This window comes from Heteronotia binoei, chromosome 5 (genome assembly GCF_032191835.1).
Source record: "Heteronotia binoei isolate CCM8104 ecotype False Entrance Well chromosome 5, APGP_CSIRO_Hbin_v1, whole genome shotgun sequence".
NCBI classification, from domain to species: Eukaryota; Metazoa; Chordata; class Lepidosauria; order Squamata; family Gekkonidae; genus Heteronotia; species Heteronotia binoei.
In genome coordinates, this window is record NC_083227.1 from 7,918,265 (window position 1) to 7,936,303 (window position 18,039).

General features: G+C 46.2%; 1 protein-coding gene across 2 annotated transcripts in view; it reads right to left on the bottom strand.

Moving 5' to 3' along the window:
• LOC132572097 (gastrula zinc finger protein XlCGF57.1-like) overlaps positions 1–17,168 on the bottom strand; it is a 36,541-nt gene extending 19,373 nt beyond the window's left edge. The window contains exons 1-3 of one of the 2 annotated variants that reach the window (XM_060238890.1): positions 17,065–17,168; positions 11,404–11,889; positions 11,055–11,169 (exon numbers count right to left, since the gene is read on the bottom strand). In XM_060238890.1, coding sequence (XP_060094873.1) covers positions 11,055–11,169; positions 11,404–11,811 — 523 coding nt within the window. In that variant the 5' untranslated portion in view covers positions 11,812–11,889; positions 17,065–17,168. The remainder of the gene's footprint in view (positions 1–11,054; positions 11,170–11,403; positions 11,890–17,064) is intronic. The other variant, XM_060238891.1, reaches the window with a different exon arrangement.
• Between the last annotated feature and the right edge of the window lie 871 nt (positions 17,169–18,039).

The window sequence follows — 18,039 nt, forward strand, 5'->3', positions numbered from 1 at the left end:
AAGAAGCATGGGAGAAATTAAAGAAAAACAAAGCGGCAGGGCCGGATGGAATTCCTGCGGAGTTTTACATTGTATTTAAAGAAATTATCATACCGCAATTTAAAAAATTAATTGAAGAAGTTTGGTCTTTTGCTAGTATACCTGAATCGTGGAAACAGGCAAATGTGGTTTTAATACCGAAAACGCTAGATAATGCTGACGATATTAAAAACTATCGCCCAATTTCATTACTCAATGTAGATTATAAAATATACACTACCATCTTGGCTAACAGACTGAAGAAAATTTTGAGAACTTTAATTCATCAGGACCAAGCAGGTTTCCTCCCGAAGAGACATATGCGGTCGAATATAAGGATTTTGTCAAATATTATGGAGTATTATGAATTACATAGGGAGAAGCAGATGATTTTATTTTTTCTGGATATAGAGAAAGCATTTGATAATTTAAGTTGGGATTTCATGTTTCAGGTTTTAAGGACAAGGGATTTTGGAGATGACTTTATTAAAAATATCCAGGCACTTTATAACGAACAGGTAGCCAAAATAATAATTAATGGAACATTGACAGAGGAGATAAAAATTAGAAAAGGAACAAGACAAGGATGTCCCCTTTCTCCGCTATTATTCGTGTTAACTATAGAGAGCTTAAATAATGCTATAAGAAGCAATAGCAAAATTAAAGGGTTAAAGGTAAAAGATGAAGTATATAAGGTTTTATCTTACGCAGATGACATGGTACTGATTTCACAAAACGTATCTGAGTCTGTTGAGGAGATTCTAAACGAGCTTACTGAGTTTGGTTATGTTGCTGGATTAAGGGTGAACAAACAAAAATCAAAGATTCTCACCAAAAATATGTCAGTACAGGAAAATAAAGAACTTGAATTGGAAACAGGATTTTGTATAGAAAAAAAAGTAAAATATCTTGGTATAACAGTTTCAAATAAGTGCAGTGAACTTTATGAGAATAATTTTACACCCCTGTTAAAAGAGATAGAGTCTTTACTTAAAAAATGGAGTAACATGAACTTGTCATTTATGGGAAGGATCGCTCTTATTAAAATGAGTATCCTCCCAAAGGTCATGTTTTTTTTCCAAATGATTAATTTCGCACTAAGAAAAATCTTTTTCACTAAATTAGACCAATTGGTTAAATTTTTTGTTTGGCAAGGGAAAAAACCAAGGGTAAAGTGGAAAGTTTTGAAGGATAAAAAGGAAAATGGCGGTTTGGGACTACCGGATTGGGAGTGTTATTATATGGCCTGTGTTCTTCTTTGGATGAAGGACTGGATAACGCTAGAGAATAACCGGATATTAGCTATAGAAGGCTTTGATCTCCATGTAGGTTGGCATGCACACATATGGTATTTAACCAAAGCCCAAAAATATTTCAAGAACCATCTTGTTCATAAAGCAATTTATGAAGTCTGGATGAAAATTAAAACAATGATTTATAACAAGACTCCAAGGTGGATTTCTCCGGAAGAGGCCTCAATTCAACCAGTTTTATGGAACACTTCAATGAGGGCAAGATACCAAGAGCTGTTAGATGATGAAGATAAGTTAAAGCAAAAAGAAGAGCTAGATTCCTGTGGGATAAAATTAGACTGGTGGACTAGGAATCAGATTATCACTAAGTATAATAAAGATAAGAAGCTAGGATTTACTAAAGCTAATTTCGATTTTGATAAGATTTTACTATTGAAAGAAGATAAAGTAATTAAGACAATCTATAACTATATTATCCAAATAAAATTGGAGGACGAAGTTGTCAAAGAACCGATGATTAAATGGTCCCAAAATCTCCCCAAAAAATATTGAGTTAAAACAATGGGAACTATTCTGGAAAATTAACTATAGTTATTAAACCTGTAAACTTCCATGAGAATTTTTTTAAGTTATTCCACAGGTGGTATTTTACTCCTCTCCAGCTATCCAAAATCAGTCATGTTATATCCCCTAAGTGCTGGAAGTGCGAGATGGAAATAGGTTCCTTCTAGCATGTTTGGTGGAAATGTAACATTACTAAAAAAAATTGGGTTGGGAATTTATGAAATATTAAAAGCGATTCTTGAAACCAATATTCACTTTAAACCTGAATTAATGCTCCTGTCATTGGTTAGGAATGAAGTGTTACCAGATGATGAGTATGTCGCAATTTATATTTTGACAGCAGCAAGAATTGTTTTTGCCAAGTATTGGAAGCAAAAGAAATGTCCAGAATTGAGTGAAGTGGTTGAAAAAATTCTGTATGCTGCAGAAATGGACATTTTATCAAATCTGTTAAAAGGGATACCTGAGGACGAAGCTAGTATCAAATGGGGGAAATTTTATAAGTGGATAGAGAGAAAAATCTAACTTCTCAGACCATATATTATTTGTGTTAGTCTTGTAAATGGAAAATTTATGTACACATATGTTGTGTTTATTATTTCCATGTTTAGGAATGTACCCCAAACGACCTCTACAGGGATGAATGTTACGCTTATCGCAGAAGGAATTTTTCTTTTTTTGTATTTGTATAACAATGTTGTAGTTTGCGAAAATGATGATCTCTTAATAAAATATATTTGCACGAAAAACAAAAAATCTGTCGTGAAAAGACAGAAACAACTGGTGCTTGCATATCAAATAGACCAATCCGTTTGCCATCTTCTGTTCAGAGTTTTTGGCAGCCCCTGTCAGAATTTTAAATCTACCAGCTATAAAGATGCTTGGTTTCATGCACCAAAGCTGACCCGTCTTTTTCCCAGTCTGGGCCTCCTGCATGAAGCCTCTTTTGGGTCACACCTGCTGTGCAGACAACAAGGGATGGGTCCTAGTGGAGGCTATGCCCAGGGACCAGGTGGCTTGACAGAAAGGGCAGAAGCAGGTAGACAGCCCAGTATACAATCACTCTAAGGCATCTTTAGCATGCCTGTTAGAAGTATGTGAAGTTTAAACCCATGCAAGTCACTGTTGAATGTGCGGGATAATAGGACACGGCTGCAATCATACTGCACAGGGCAAGAACGAGACCTACAAGTAGACTACAGCTCTCAGGCATCCTACAGCACTGCAGAAATATCTGGAACATGTTTTTAAAAATTGGTTGGGGTAGCCTCACCTAGGGCACCAAATAGCCTGACCCCGGCCCTGGCTGCATGTGGAGGAGGAGAGGGGAATCAAACCCAGTTCTCCCACAGTGCTCTCTTCTTGGGCTCCCTAGATAAAGCTCTTCTTCCTGGTCATGCCAGGTGTTTGAGGGCTGGAGCTTTCTCCTCACAGGAACTTCCACGCTTCCTCATGCCTGCCTGTATGCCCAAATCTTGCCCCACAATAACTTCCATTCCAGAAATACCAGTTGATATCCCTGTTCCTGCCTTCTTCCCTGACTTGTCCATACTGAGCCTCCAAAATAAGAATTTTGCTACCTGAACCAGAGAGGGGGTTGCTAATAGATTCAGTTGTGTACAAAGCCCTTGGTCCCCTTAAACTGCCACCCCGTTGAGGAACCCAAGCCGGGCCTCTCTGCATCTCTGAGGACAGAGGTTCACAACAAACCAGACCTTAGCAAAAGAGATAAGGTTTATTAAATACATATAGAACAAGATTGATATGAGGCAAAACAATCTCTGTAGCCTTGCATATGACAAGAAAGAAAAAAGAGATCTACCTCCTCAGTTTCTAGCTGAGTAAAGATTATGCGTGGGACAGAGAAGGTCAAGAAAGAAGATCTTTTCTCCCTTTCTCTCAATACAAGAACTCGTGGGCATTCAATGAAATTGCTGAGCAAATATCCGGGTTAGAACGGATAAAAGAAAGTCCTTTACCCAAAGTGTGATTAACACGTGGAATTCGCTGCCACAGTAGGTGGCGGCGGCTACAAGCATAGCCACCTTCAAGAGGGGATTGAATAAATATATGGAGCAAAGGTCCATCAGCATATTGTTGGAACTCTCTGTCTGGGGCAGTGATGCTCTGTATTCTTGGTGCTGAGGGGGGGGGGGCAATGTGGAAGGGCTTTTAGCCCTACTTGTGAACCTCCTGATGGCACTTGGTTTTTTTTTTTCTGGACACTGTGTGACACAAAAAGTGTTGGATTGGATGGGCCATTGCCTGATCCAACATGGCTTCTCTTATAAGATCATAAGAGAAGCCATGTTGTATCAGGCCAATGGCCCATCCAGTCCAACACTCTGTGTCACACAGTGACCAAAAAAAGGAGGTTCACAAGTGGGGCTAGAAGTCCTTCCACTTTGCCCCCACCCCCAAGCACCAAGAATAGAGAGCATCACTGCCCCAGACAGTTCCAACAATCTCTCTCTCTCGGCTTGGCTTCGCGAACGAAGATTTAAGAAGGGTGCAATAGTCCACGTCTGCTGCAGGCTCGCTGGTGGCTGACAAGACCAATGCGGGACAGGCAGGTCCGGCCACAGTGGCTGCAGGGAAAAGTCTGATTTAGGGTTGGTGCTGTAGCAGTGCGATTCTTCCTCAATCTCCTTTTGTCCTCAAGACCAGCTATCCGTGCGTTCTCTAAGGAAGAGACAGCCTGGTGGATGGTGTGCCTCCATGCTTTGCGATCTGAGCCTAGGTCAGACCACTGGTGATGGTTGATGCGACAGGTGCCAAGGGATTTCTTCAAGGAGTCCTTGTACCTCTTCTTTGGTGCCCCTCTATTTCGATGGCCGGTGGAGAGTTCGCCATACAGGGCGATCTTGGGAAGGCGGTGGTTTTCCATCCTGGAAATATGCCCTGCCCAGCGCAGCTGCGTCTTCAACAGCAGTGCCTCGATGCTTATAACCTCCGCCCGCTTGAGGACTTCAGTGTTGGTCACAAAGTCACTCCAGTGGATGTTGAGGATGGTGCGAAGGCAGCGCTGATGAAAGCGCTCAAGGAGTCACAGGTGATGACGGTATAAAACCCACGATTCGGAGCCGTAGATGAGGGTTGTCATCACAACCGCTTTGTAAACATTGATCTTTGTGCCTTTTTTCAGATGCTTGTTGCTCCACACTCTTTTGTGCAGTCGGCCAAATGCACAGTTTGCCTTTGCCAGCCTGTTGTCAATCTCCTTGTCGATCTTGGCATCTGAGGAGATGATGCATCCCAAGTAGCTGAACTGCTGGACTGTCTTCAGAACTGATTCACCCACAGTGATGCAGGGAGGGTGATAATCTTCCTGGGGTGCAGGCTGGTGGAGAGCTTCTGTATTCTTCAGACTAACTTCTAGGCCGAATAGCTTGGCAGCCTCTGCAAAGCAGGATGTCATATGCTGCAGAGCTGATACCGAGTGGGAGACGAGTGCAGCATCATCAGCAAACAGTAGCTCTCGGATGAGTTTTTCCATTGTCTTGGAGTGGGCCTTTAGTCGCCTCAGGTTGAACAGGCTGCCATCGGTGCGATAGCGGATGTAGACACCATCGTCATCATCTAGATCTGCTGCGGCTCTTTGAAGCATCATGCTAAAGAAGATCGTAAAGAGAGTTGGCGCGAGAACGCAGCCTTGTTTTACACCTGTGCCTATTGGGAAGGGCTCCGAGAGGTCGTTGCAGTGTCTGACTTGGCCTCACTGGTCTTCGTGTAGCTGGATGATCATGCTGAGGAACCTTGGGGGACATCCTAAACGTTCCAATATTTGCCACAGGCCTTTCCTGCTAACGGTATCGAAAGCTTTGGTAAGGTCGACAAAAGTCACATACAGAGCCTTGTTCTGTTCCCTGCATTTCTCTTGGAGCTGCCTGAGAACAAATACCATGTCGGTGGTGCTCCTGTTAGCTCTGAAGCCGCACTGGCTCTCTAGGAGGAGTTCTTCTGCAATGGTGGGCACCAGTCTGTTCAGGAGTATTCTGGCAAGGATTTTGCCTGCGATGGAGAGCAGGGTTATCCCCCGGTAGTTGGAGCAGTCTAACTTTTCCCCTTTGTTCTTGTATAGGGTGATGATGATGGCATCGCGAAAGTCCTGTGGTAATTTGCCTTGTTCCCAGCAGGTGACAAGTACTTTGTGAAGTGAGCTATGTAGTACTGTGCCCCCATGCTTCCAGATCTCTGGTGGAATTCCATCAACTCCTGCTGCCTTGCCACTTTTCAGTTGCTTGATGGCTTTAACAGTCTCTTCTAGGGTGGGGATCTCATCCAACTCTGTTTTCACTGGTTGAAGTGGGGTGAGGTGGATTGCTGAATCTTGAACTACGCGGTTGGCACTGAAGAGAACCTGAAAATACTCCGACCACCGGTTCAGTATGGATGCCTTGTCTGTGAGGAGCACTTGGTCGTCTGCACTACGTAAGGGACTCTGAGCCTGATATGATGGACCATACACTGCCTTCAGGGCTTCGTAGAACCCTCTTAAATCACCAGTGTCTGCACACAGCTGGGTTCTCTCTGCAAGCTTGGTCCACCACTCGTTCTGAATGTCTCGAAGCTTGCGCTGGAGGTTGCTACATACAGCACGAAAGATTGCTTTTTTCCCAGGACAGGAGGGCTGAGCAAGATGTGCTTGGTAGGCAGATCTCTTTTTCGCCAGTAAATCTTGGATCTCTTGATTGTTCTCATCAAACCAGTCCTTGTTCTTCCTTGTGGAGAACCCGAGGACTTCTTCAGAGATCTGCAGGACGGTAGTTTTTAGGTGTTCCCAGAGTGCTTCTGGAGAAGGGTCTGTGGGGCAACTGGCGTCCTCAATTCTTGACTGGAGTTTTGCCTGGAAGGCAGCGTTAACTTCGGCTGACTGGAGACTGCCAACCTGCAACAAAGTTCCAACAATATGCTGTGGCTAATAGCCACTGATGGACCTCTGCTCCATATTTTTATCCAAACTCCTCTTGAAGCTGGCTATGCTTATAGCTGCCACCACCTCCTGTGGCAGTGAATTCCACATGTTAATCACCCTTTGGGTGAAGAAGGACTTCCTTTTATCCGTTCTAACCCTACTGCTCAGCAATTTCATTGAATGCCCACGAGTTCTTGTATTAAGAGAAATGGGAGAAAAGTTCTTATGTTCTTGACACAGCAGAAAAGTACTGCTCTGACAGAATCTCTTTCAATGCAACAAATATTAAAATTGTAACTTCCTTGTGTGCATTCTCAGTTGCCATCAGAGAGTGTTTCTGCAGCGGAATCTCCTTCCACACTCTGAGAATTCAAAAGTTTTCTCCCCTGTGTGTTTATTGATTTTCTTGAAGATTCCCCCAAAACTGAATCTCTTTCCATACTATGAGCATTCATAACATTTCTCCCCTGTGTGGGTTCTGTTGAAGATGGCCACGCTGACTAAATCTCTTTTCAAATTCTGAGCATTCAAATAATTTCTCCTGTGGTTTCTACAATGCTGCTGAAGATGGTGACTTGTGCTGAATCTCTTTCCACACCCTGAGCATTCAAAAGGATTCCCCCCTGTGTTGGGTCTATGATGCTTTTGAAAACTGCCACTAGGACTGAATCTCTTTCCACTCTAAGCATTCAAAAGGTTTGTCCCCTGTGTGGGTTCCCTGGTGACGCTGAAGATGACCACTAGTACTGAATCTCTTTCCACACTCTGAGCATTCAAAGGGTTTTTCTCCAGTGTGTGTTCTCTGATGCTTTTTAAGATCGCTATTGAAACTGAATCTCTTTCCACACTCTGAGCATTCCAAAGGTTTCTCCCCTGTGTGGGTTCTCTGATGACATTGAAGATGAGCCTTCCGACTGAATCTCTTTCCACACTCTGAGCATTCAAAAGGCTTCTCCCCTGTGTGGGTTCTCTGATGACACTGAAGATCGCCACGCCGACTGAATCTCTTTCCACACTCTGAGCATTCAAACGACTTCTCCCCTGTGTGTGTTCTCTGATGCTCTTGAAGACTGTCACTCCGACTGAATCTCTTTCCACATTCTGAGCATTCAAAACGTTTCTCGCCTGTGTGGGTTCTCTGATGATATTGAAGATGAGTCCTCCAACTGAATCTCTTTCCACACTCTGAGCATTCAAAGGGTTTTTCTCCAGTGTGTGTTCTCTGATGCTTTTTAAGATCGCTATTGAAACTGAATCTCTTTCCACACTCTGAGCATTCAAAAGGTTTCTCCCCTGTGTGGGTTCTCTGATGACATTGAAGATGAGCCTTCCGACTGAATCTCTTTCCACACTCTGAGCATTCAAAAGGTTTCTCCCCTGTGTGCGTTTTTTCATGCCGATGAAGATGTCCTCTGCGTCTGAATCCCTTTCCACACTCTGAGCATTCAAAAGGTTTCTCCCCTGTGTGCGTTTTTTCATGCCGGTGAAGATGTCCTCTGCGTCTGAATCTCTTTCCACACTCTGAGCATTCAAAAGGCTTCTCCCCTGTGTGGGTTCTCTGATGACACTGAAGATCGCCACGCCGACTGAATCTCTTTCCACACTCTGAGCATTCAAACGACTTCTCCCCTGTGTGTGTTCTCTGATGCTCTTGAAGACTGTCACTCCGACTGAATCTCTTTCCACATTCTGAGCATTCAAAACGTTTCTCGCCTGTGTGGGTTCTCTGATGATATTGAAGATGAGTCCTCCAACTGAATCTCTTTCCACACTCTGAGCATTCAAAAGGTTTCTCGCCTGTGTGCGTTTTTTCATGCTGGTGAAGATGTCGTCTGTGTCTGAATCCCTTTCCACACTCTGAGCATTCAAAGGGCTTCTCCCCTGTGTGCGTTCTCTGATGCTCTTGAAGACTGTCACTCCGACTGAATCTCTTTCCACATTCTGAGCATTCAAAAGGTTTCTCCCCTGTGTGGGTTCTCTGATGAAACTGAAGATGGCCACTCTGACTGAATCTCTTTCCACACTCTGAGCATTCAAAGCGTTTTTCTCCTGTGTGTATTCTCTGATGCTTTTTAAGATAGGCATTGAAACGGAATCTCTTTCCACACTCTGAGCAGTTAAAAGGTTTCTCTCCTTTCAGAGTTTTTTGATGAAGCAGAAGAAAGCTACTCTGACTGAATTCATTTCTCATCTCTGAATATTCAGGTGTCTCCTCCCTGTGTATTCTTTGGTTTACAAGGAGCTGTGATCGATTTCTGAAATACTTTCCACATTGAATGGATTTCCTTGCCTTCAATATCCTTTGGTTTGAAAAATGTACATTCCACTTTCTTCCATCACGCTTCTCAACCAGAGCACCGCCTGTCTTTCTTTTAGATCTGCCTTTACTCCTGACGTTTTCATCCAAGTCTTCATTTTTTACTCTATCTGGCATTTGCTGATGAAGTTCCTCCCCCTCCTCATTCCTCTGATCATTTTCTGCTGGAATAAAGAGAGAAACTGTTAGCGCTTGGGAAAGCTGGTAAGATCTAACGGCATCTATATTGCTACAGGAGGAAAAGATTGGTGGCCCTTTGGCCTCAACCATTTTGGGTGATCTTAACCACACGGCCACCTTTCCCCAGGTATATTTAATATTTAAGTATAACTCCCCATTCTTCGTGAAGAGCCTCCGGTGAACTCTTGGCCAGAAGGAGCTTCTGAGCCTCAAGATTTCAGGCTCACCCAATAGAAGGAAGAGAGGCTTGGCTCAGTAGTTCTGCGATTGAGAGACCTATGGAAGCAAGCTCTGCCTCCCCAAGGGAGGAGCCTCAGCCAATGGAGAAAATAGGTTTTTCTCTGTAACTCCTGTGCTATTGAGGAAGCTTTGCAAAGCAAGCTGTTATGCACAAAGAAGAAAGAGAGAAGAAGAAGGAAGCAGATGGCATCCAGTTGCATGGGGGCCTGATAAGAGCCCTCTGAGGGCCTGATTCGGTCCCTGGGTCACATGTTTGACACCTTTGCTCTAGAGTAACTTAAGCTACAGCTGGAATACTTATGCTGCAACAACAGCTGCCATCTAAGTACTTCGTATCTTACATAGAACAGCTACCCATAAAAGATCCTTACCCAAAAAGGCCACATTCCCATAGTTCTCCAGCATGACTTCCCAGTACAGAGCTCTTTGTCCCAGATCCAGCAGGGCCCACTCTGCCTCCGTGAAAGAGACAGACACCTCCTCAAAGGAAAAGGGTCCCTGGAAAAAAAAGAAGATTTCCTCCTCTTCAGAGATCTCACCCTGGAAGGGAGTCATCTGGGAAGGTACAGAAAGTAAGACTTGGGATGGGTAAATGGATCTCTTGCTGACCCTCCCCCCCTCATCTCTCCTACCTGGATTGGAGGTGCAGCAGCTGTTCCCACACCTTGGAAAAGACAACGGCTCAAAAGCATCTCCTCACTGCCTGTTCCTGAGACAAGGGAGGGAGGAAGAGTGTTTGCTTGTTTGTTCCCTGCTTCACACACGCACACCCTTCCCCGGGTCGTGAAACCATCTCCTATGTACACTCAACTCATTTCTAAACCCTTTTTAGTTTATTCTGGGAGAGGCAGAAGAGAAGCAATAGGGATTATAAAAGCTGCCAACATATTTCATACTTCTGTGAGACTTGTGTTTGCTCTAAAGGGAAGGAAATGTGGAGTGGAAATGCAATAGCTTGAAACCTCACTGTCACATTAGATCAGATGTGACTGGAGTAATTCTGGGGACTTGAGGGTCATAGGAATGAGTTTTCAGGGCATCTCTGGGCATGCTAACTTCACAACCAGGTTTTCAGCTAGATGCAGCTTCAGCATGATATCACATCTGTCCCAAGTCCCACCCCAAGGCTCACCCCAAACCACCTGCGACTGCTGGGCCATAGCCCACCTTTCCTACTCCACCCCACTGCCCACAGCAGCCCCCCAGATGACCCTTCAAGCACAAGCACCGAAGGCAGATTTTCCTATCATTATTGGTCCCTATAGACTGGTTTTCAGAGCTCTGCTACCCCAAAAGGTGGAGGTTCTCTTTCAAGGTTTGCCTACCTTCCCCCCTCCCCAGGGAATTTGAGACCTTTTATGGAAGGAAAGTGAGATATGAAACTTTTAAATTTATGGGACAAATTGTCCTCCAGGAGTTTGCCTGACCTTTTAGAGACATCACAGTGTGTGGATATTGAGTGCCACCAATTAACTGTGTTGCCTATAAAAAATCTGCATTCCCCCCCCCTGACGTGACCTCTCTACCCATCACATTCACAGGCTCCCCAGGCACAAGGAGTCCTCACCACAGGAGAGGGCATCTTGGGCACGCTCCACCGCCTGCACCCTCTGCCCCTGCTCCAAGGAAGCTCCTTCTGCCTCAGGGATTGCAGCTGCCATCTCCAAAGGTGGTCCCCGCATCTGAAACAGCAGCAAGGGGGAGGGGTAAGAGATGGAATGGAAAAGAGACCAAGGAATGGATCCTGCCCCACTCCCACACTCTGCACCCTTCTCTCAGCAGATTTGGTGAGTTATCTGCAGGGGTCAGAAATTCTCTAGCAGAAGAGGCTCTGGGCAATTATCTAGCAAGGAAACTTTAAGATAAGGTCAGAGATTCTTGCTTGAATTAGACACACCTGGAGGGAATCCCCTCACCTGTTCTGCCTGCGTCTTCTCCACTGCCTGACTCAGGAGGAAACCTTCGGCCAGGGTCACTGCCTGGGAACTGGTCTCCAGCCCACATCCTCTGACCCAGCAATGCAGTTTCTGGGGAAGGAGAGTCAGGAACTGCTCCAGGATCTGCTTCTTGGTGTGCCTCTCTGGCTTCAGCCACTGGCTGCAAATTCCATGGAGCTGGCTGCAATCCTCTGGGGGCCCACTGGCCTCATGGCAGCGGAACTGCCGGAAGAGTTGGCAGTGGACATCTGAAGTTATGGTGTCCTTAGCCAAGATCTCTGGCCCAGTCCTTTCCCAGAATTCAACAACAGTTTCAGGTTGCATGGGATGGGGGCTATTTCTTGCTGTCTTGCCCATTCCAGATCCTTCTAGGTCTCGCGCTTCCATCTCCTTCACCTTCTCTTAGGTCACTTTTACCTTTGAGAACTTCCCTTTATTCACTTGGTTATGATCTGAGGCTTCTCTCTGTGGGAATGGAGAGAGACAGACAGCACTGTGTCAAAAAGAAAACAAAACTGAACATCAGAAACCTTCACAGTGAGCTTTTCCCTGGTGCTTCTTGTGGTTTGCAAATCAGGTTTAATATTGTTTTTCTGGACTACAAACCAAGGTTTTTAATAAGTGCCTCCTTGATTCTTTGGGGAAATTTTGTGTCTCTCTTGTTTGTCTCTTTAAGGATGTTACAAGCTGTGGAGAGATGCAATTTTAAGCTTGTGTTTTCCTGGGAGTTGGCTGGAGGAGTCTGTTAAACTTGAGGCAGGCTTTGGCCTAGTCTCCTCCTCACTCCCCTCCTGTCTGGAACCAGCAATTCTGAGGAGGCCTCCGAGAGAGACCGAAAGTCTTTCAGGCTTGTTTCCCAGATTGCTGCAGAGGAGTAAACCAATTCCTGGGCAGAGACTGCATTTTTATATAAGGGCAGGGCATTTTTGTGTAGCAGGAACTCCTTTGCATATTAGGCCACACCCCTTGACGTAGCCAATCCTCCAAGAGTTTACAGAGCTCTTAGTTCAGCCCCCCCCCATAAGCTCCAGGAGGATAGGCTACCTCAGGGATGTGTTGCCTAATATGCAAAGGAGTTCCTGCTACAAAAAAAGCCCTGTATAGGGGATTTTGGGCAGGAAGCCCTCAGCTACTTTGCAACAGTCCCACATAGGGTTGCCAATCCCCAAGTGGGGGCAGGGGTCCCCCCCATTTGGAAACCCTCCCCTCCGCTTCAGTGTCATCAGAAAGCAGGGGAGGGAAGGGAAATGTCTGCTATGCACTCCTTTACTCCCTATGGGAGACCAATCCCCTTAGGGTGTCATGGAGAATTGATCTGCAAGTATCTGGGGCTCTTCATGGGCTGTTTTTTGAGATAGAGGCACCATATTTTCAGCACAGCATCCAGCTCCTCTCCCTAAAAAACCCTCCAAGTTTCAAAAAGACTGGACCAGGGAATCCAATTCTATGAGCCCCCAAAGAAGGTGTCCCTATCCATCATTATCTCCAATGGAGGGAAGGCATTTAAAAGGTGTCCTTAGAAAGCAAACGAAAGCTTACCTCCTGAATAAAACTTGGTTGGTCTTAAAGGTGCTATTTGACTCCTGCTTTGTTCAGCTGCTTCAGACCAACAGGGCTGCCCACTTGGATCTTCCTTTAAATGTGACAGCCAGAACTCCCTTTGGAGTCCAGCCGTGCGTGTCACACCCTTGCTCCCGGCTCCACCCCCAAAGTCTCCTGGCTCCACCCCCAAAGTCCCCCGATATTTCTTGAAATGGAAGGGTCAGCTGGGGCTTGCAGGAGGCCGAGCTCTTCTCCTCGGGCCAGAGGGAGGGGCCCTCTTAGAGGATACGAAGGACTTTCCAACTGCAGCTAAGTAAAGGGCCTGCCCTGCATGCCATCCAGTTAGGAAAGGAAAGGTCCCCAGTGCAAGCACCAGTCGTTTCCGACTCTGGGGTGACGTTGCTTTCACAGCGTTTTCACGGTAGACTTTTTACAGGGTGGTTTGCCCTTGCCTTCATTCAGTTAGGGCAAGTATTAAAACAGGGAGAAAAGGAGAGTTTCCCCTCTCCTTTGATTTGTTTCTTCCGTCCGCTTTTGGAAATGCCTCTACATAGTTATAGACTGTAAATAAATGTTACAATCTTGATTCCCTCTGCACCACCTAGTTCCCCCAACCGCTGAGAATGCTGGCAGCAGGTTGTGGAATCCCTAGGGTGGAGAGAAGTGGTGGAACAACTGGTTGCCAATTTTCCAGGGGAGACCCAAAGTTCCCTCGGAGGTCCCAGGAAGGGTTCCCAGTGAGTCCAGAAGGAGGCTGCCCCGCCTAAGCAGAGCCCCAGACGGGGACAGTGGGGTTAGCGATACACTGAGGTAGCGGAGTGGAACAGCCCCTTCAGGCCAGCATACCGGGAAGGGTCCGCCACACAAACTTAGCCTCTCATTACGTCGGCTCAGTCAGTCCTCAGGGCGAATTCTTAAAGAAGCCCCAAAAGCCACAAGAGGGACTGGTGACCCCTTTACCCTTCTCCGCATCTCTTCTTTTTGTTAACAAAACCCTTTTTTTATCAGTTTATTATAGATAACACTAACGCACACCACAAAAAGAAATACAAAACACTCACTCTATAGAATATATACTAGATCAAGCTCACAGACATCACATTCCATCCTTATCTGTTTCAAGGACTTACGTTTCTGTATCAAATTTAATTATATTCACTCTTTCCATATCGTATTATTTAACTCAATATCTATTTCCTAATTTAACCTGTAACCTTTATCCACTCATATAATGGCTTCCATGTTTCTTCACATTCTTGTAAATTGCCCTCTTTCAACTTGACTGTTAAAAAAAATCCATTTCAGCAGCCTTCTTATAATTTTTGAAGGAATTCCTCCCTTTTTGGTTTTCCAATATCTAGCATACACCAACCTTGCTGCAGTTACAGCATGTAATAAAAATCTCTTCGTTTATTTGGACAAGGAGCTTGAACACATATTCAACAAATACAGTTCGAGTAAGTACTGAATATTCATTTTTAATATTTTTTGGATCCAACTATTCATCTGTCCCCAGTATTTCCTGGCCTTATCACATTGCCACCAAATGTGGTCAAATATACCCTTTACCCTTTTGGACTTCCAGCACTTATTGGCAGTATTTGGGAACACCTTGGACAACTTTTCTGGTGTAATATACCATCATAAGAACATAACAGAAGCCATGTTGGATCAGGCCAGTGGCCCATCCAGTCCAACACTCTGTGTCACACAGTGGCCAAGAAAATTGTATATATATATACACACACACTGTGGCTAATAGCCACTGATGGATCTCTGCTCCATATTTTTATCTAACCCCCTCTTGAAACTGGCTATGCTTGTAGCCACCACCACCTCCAGTGGGAATGAATGGCATCGGTATGCCATTTTATAAAGATTTCCCTTACATAGAGACGATCTTGTTCATGTTATATTTTCTCTCCATAATTTCTCCCATTCTACCAGCTCTGTATTGTGCCCAATGTCTGGCATCCATTTTATCATACTTTCTTTGATAATTTCATCCTGCATTCGCCGCATCTCTTCGACAGGCCTGAAGTGTGAGGGAAGGGCTCTCTCCTACCACCCAGCAGAGCGGAAGGGGCAGGAATGCGACTGTGGGAAATAAAACACCAGGAGAGAAAGGCAGACGGGCTTTGGAGGAGATTTGACAGGGGAAAAAACTGAGGCACCAAAACACTCCCTCTGGGCATTTGATGTGGGGTAGCTGTGTGAATTCCTCTGGCTTCCACCTGTGCTCAACTCTGACAGTATATTTGTCAATAAAGCCAATAATAGGAAGGAACCAGAAGGCTCCAGGACTTTCTCCTTCCAAGGGGAACCAACCCAGCTGAACAGGATCCCTTAGTGCTTCTTATCTCTTGAAGAGGCCAGGCAACCCTGCTCCCATCAGATCTTGGAAGCAAAACAAAGCGCTGGTTATTATCTTTAAAGCCCTATATGGCCGAGGACCCGTTTGTCTGAGGGACTGTCTGTCCCCACACGTTTTCCAGCGTGCTGAGATCTCCTAGTGATCCCCAGGCTGAAGGAGGCGAGACTGTCTACAACCAGGGATCGGGCCCTTTTAGTGGCAGCCCCCTCCTGGTGGAACCAATTGCCAGAAGAGCTTAGGGCCTTGCGGGACATCGCTCAGTTCCGCAAGGCCTGTAAGACCGTTCTCTTCCGGCAAGCCTTCAGTCAACTATAGGAGAATCCTGGAACAACCGTCGCCTTGAGAATGAGTAACATCTAGCGCCAACTGTATACTGTTTTTAATTTATATTGTTTAATGATTTTATTGATGTTATGATTGCGATCATTGTTCTATGATCCGATGTAAGCCGCCCTGAGCCTGCCTCAGCTGGGAGGGCAGGGTATAAATCAAATCAAACATAAACAAACAGGGCCGACTCTCGCAAATACTTGGATGGGAGACCTCCTTGGAATACCAGAAGTGGGAGGCGGGGACAGCCTTTATTCAGCCACCTCCTTGAATATTCTCCAGGTCTCCAGTACGGGGTCAGGCACTTGAGGTCGACTTCCAGTCGCACACACATACACACACACTCAGATCTGCACACACAAACATGCACATATAAATACAACCCTCCCGCACAAAAGAAACATGGAATATACTACAAGTCCTTCATCCAGGGGATAATAATCGCTTTCTCCTGGCCCCATATTGCAGCTCACCCTGAAAGAAGGATCATTTTCCAGGGACCAGCCTGTTTGGAAAAAAGCCCAAGCATGGAACACCTTTGTGTGGCTGAGAAGCTTTCCAATGGTGCCCTACTAAAGATGGTACATGTGGAGGGAGGGGCAGGTAACCAGCCAAAATACTTGACATTGAGGCCAGCCAATCAGCAGGAACAATTCATCATATTCGAACCCATCGGGACTCCTTTCCGGGCCTCCTAACCCACAAAGTTAGGACTGTATTCTTGCTGGCATCCCCTTAGCAGGACCTGAACCCACCACTCCTGGGACTGCGGCCTGGTGTTCCTCCCTGTTCTCCTGCCTGGGGGTCTGGACCTTTCCCGCTTGGCAAAAGGATATCCTTCCCCCCAGTCAAACCCCAGTGGAAACTTTTTCTTTTGTACAGAAAAGCAAAATGATCATCTCCTCAACAAACTCCATTTTCACAGTGGAGCAAAGTTACTGCCTAGTAGAGTAGCCAACCTCCAGGTGGGGCCTGAAGTTCTCCCAGAACTGGCTCTCCCTTTGCAGCCCCAGAGACAGAAGGAGAAAGAGGGGAACAGTCCCTGCCTCGGGCTGTACAGGAAGCTCCCCCCCCCACTCAACCTGCCTCTGCACCATCCCCCGCCGAGCTGCATCACTACAGAGCGTCGGTGGGTGAGGGCAGCCAGGCTGAAAGGAAGCCCGGAAGCCTCTGTCATGTCTCTGCGGCTCCGAAAGGATTAAAGCAGAAGAGCTGTTTGCTAAAGAGGCTGAGCAAGGAGTGGGAGGGAGGACTCTGTGGACTTCCCCTCCAGAAATTTCCTAACTGGAAGTTGGCCAATTTAGGGCAGCCCTGGCTTGGCATGCATGATCCCCGATTCCCACCCACCCACAATCTAAAAGCTTACCCCCCCCCCGCCCCTTCCCATGGCTTACTTTTGAGTAAACTTTTCCAGGCTCCAGCTGCGCTGCTTTTCTCTACTTCAGCTTCTCTGCAGCCTTTCCCGCTCTTTCCCTGTCCGGAAGCAAACCCCTTCTCCTGGCGCATGCGTGCACAGACAAGAAAGAGCCCCTCCTCTTCTCCGACTCCCCCCCCCTTGCATTTCTTGCTGGGCCTCTCTAGCCCATGGCTTTCTGGCGTTAACCCTTTCAGTGCTGCAGAGGAATGCAACCTGTGCCTTCTTGTTCTCTCCAGAATCCAGGCTGCATCTGCAGTGCTGCTCCATGGGGCTGCTCGGGAGTAACTCTGCACGGGGGTGCATGCCCGAAGGATCCAGGGAAAGGAGGCTGAAGCTGAATCCCTGCAGCTCCTTGGAATAAGGACCGCAGAAGAACTGGGGTGGGGGAGAGGAGGAAGGAAGCGGTTTTCTGTGCCCCCCCCCAGTGCAGTGGGAGATTGGGGAGGGGGGATCTGGGAAGGCGGGGTGTGGGGGCAGGAGGGGATCCATAGTGCTCTGATGCCCCCTTTCCTTTCCTGCAGGGGGGCTGGTCTCTGCAGTCTGGAGATGCCCTGTTGTTAGAGTGCTCATAATTCCAGTCTCCCTGCAGATAACATGGTTATCTCTTTCCAGGCCACATCCCAGTATGCGGCCATTGGTTAATCTTGAGAACCTCTATCCAGTTCTGCAAACAGGAGGGTGACGGGATGAGGATGCTGCTGAGAACTTCTGGAGAATTCCATCAAGGAGGACCCTTGATTGGGTCATTAGGACCAGATGACACTAGAGATATATAATATAGGGGTGGCCAACGGTAGCTCTCCAGATGTTTTTTGCCTACAACTCCCATCAGCCCTAAGCAGCATGGCCAATGGCTGAGGCTGATGCGAGTTGTAGGCAAAAAACATCTGGAGAGCAACCGTTGGCCACCCCTGATATAATACAAGTAGAGATGGCAAAAAAGATGATGATA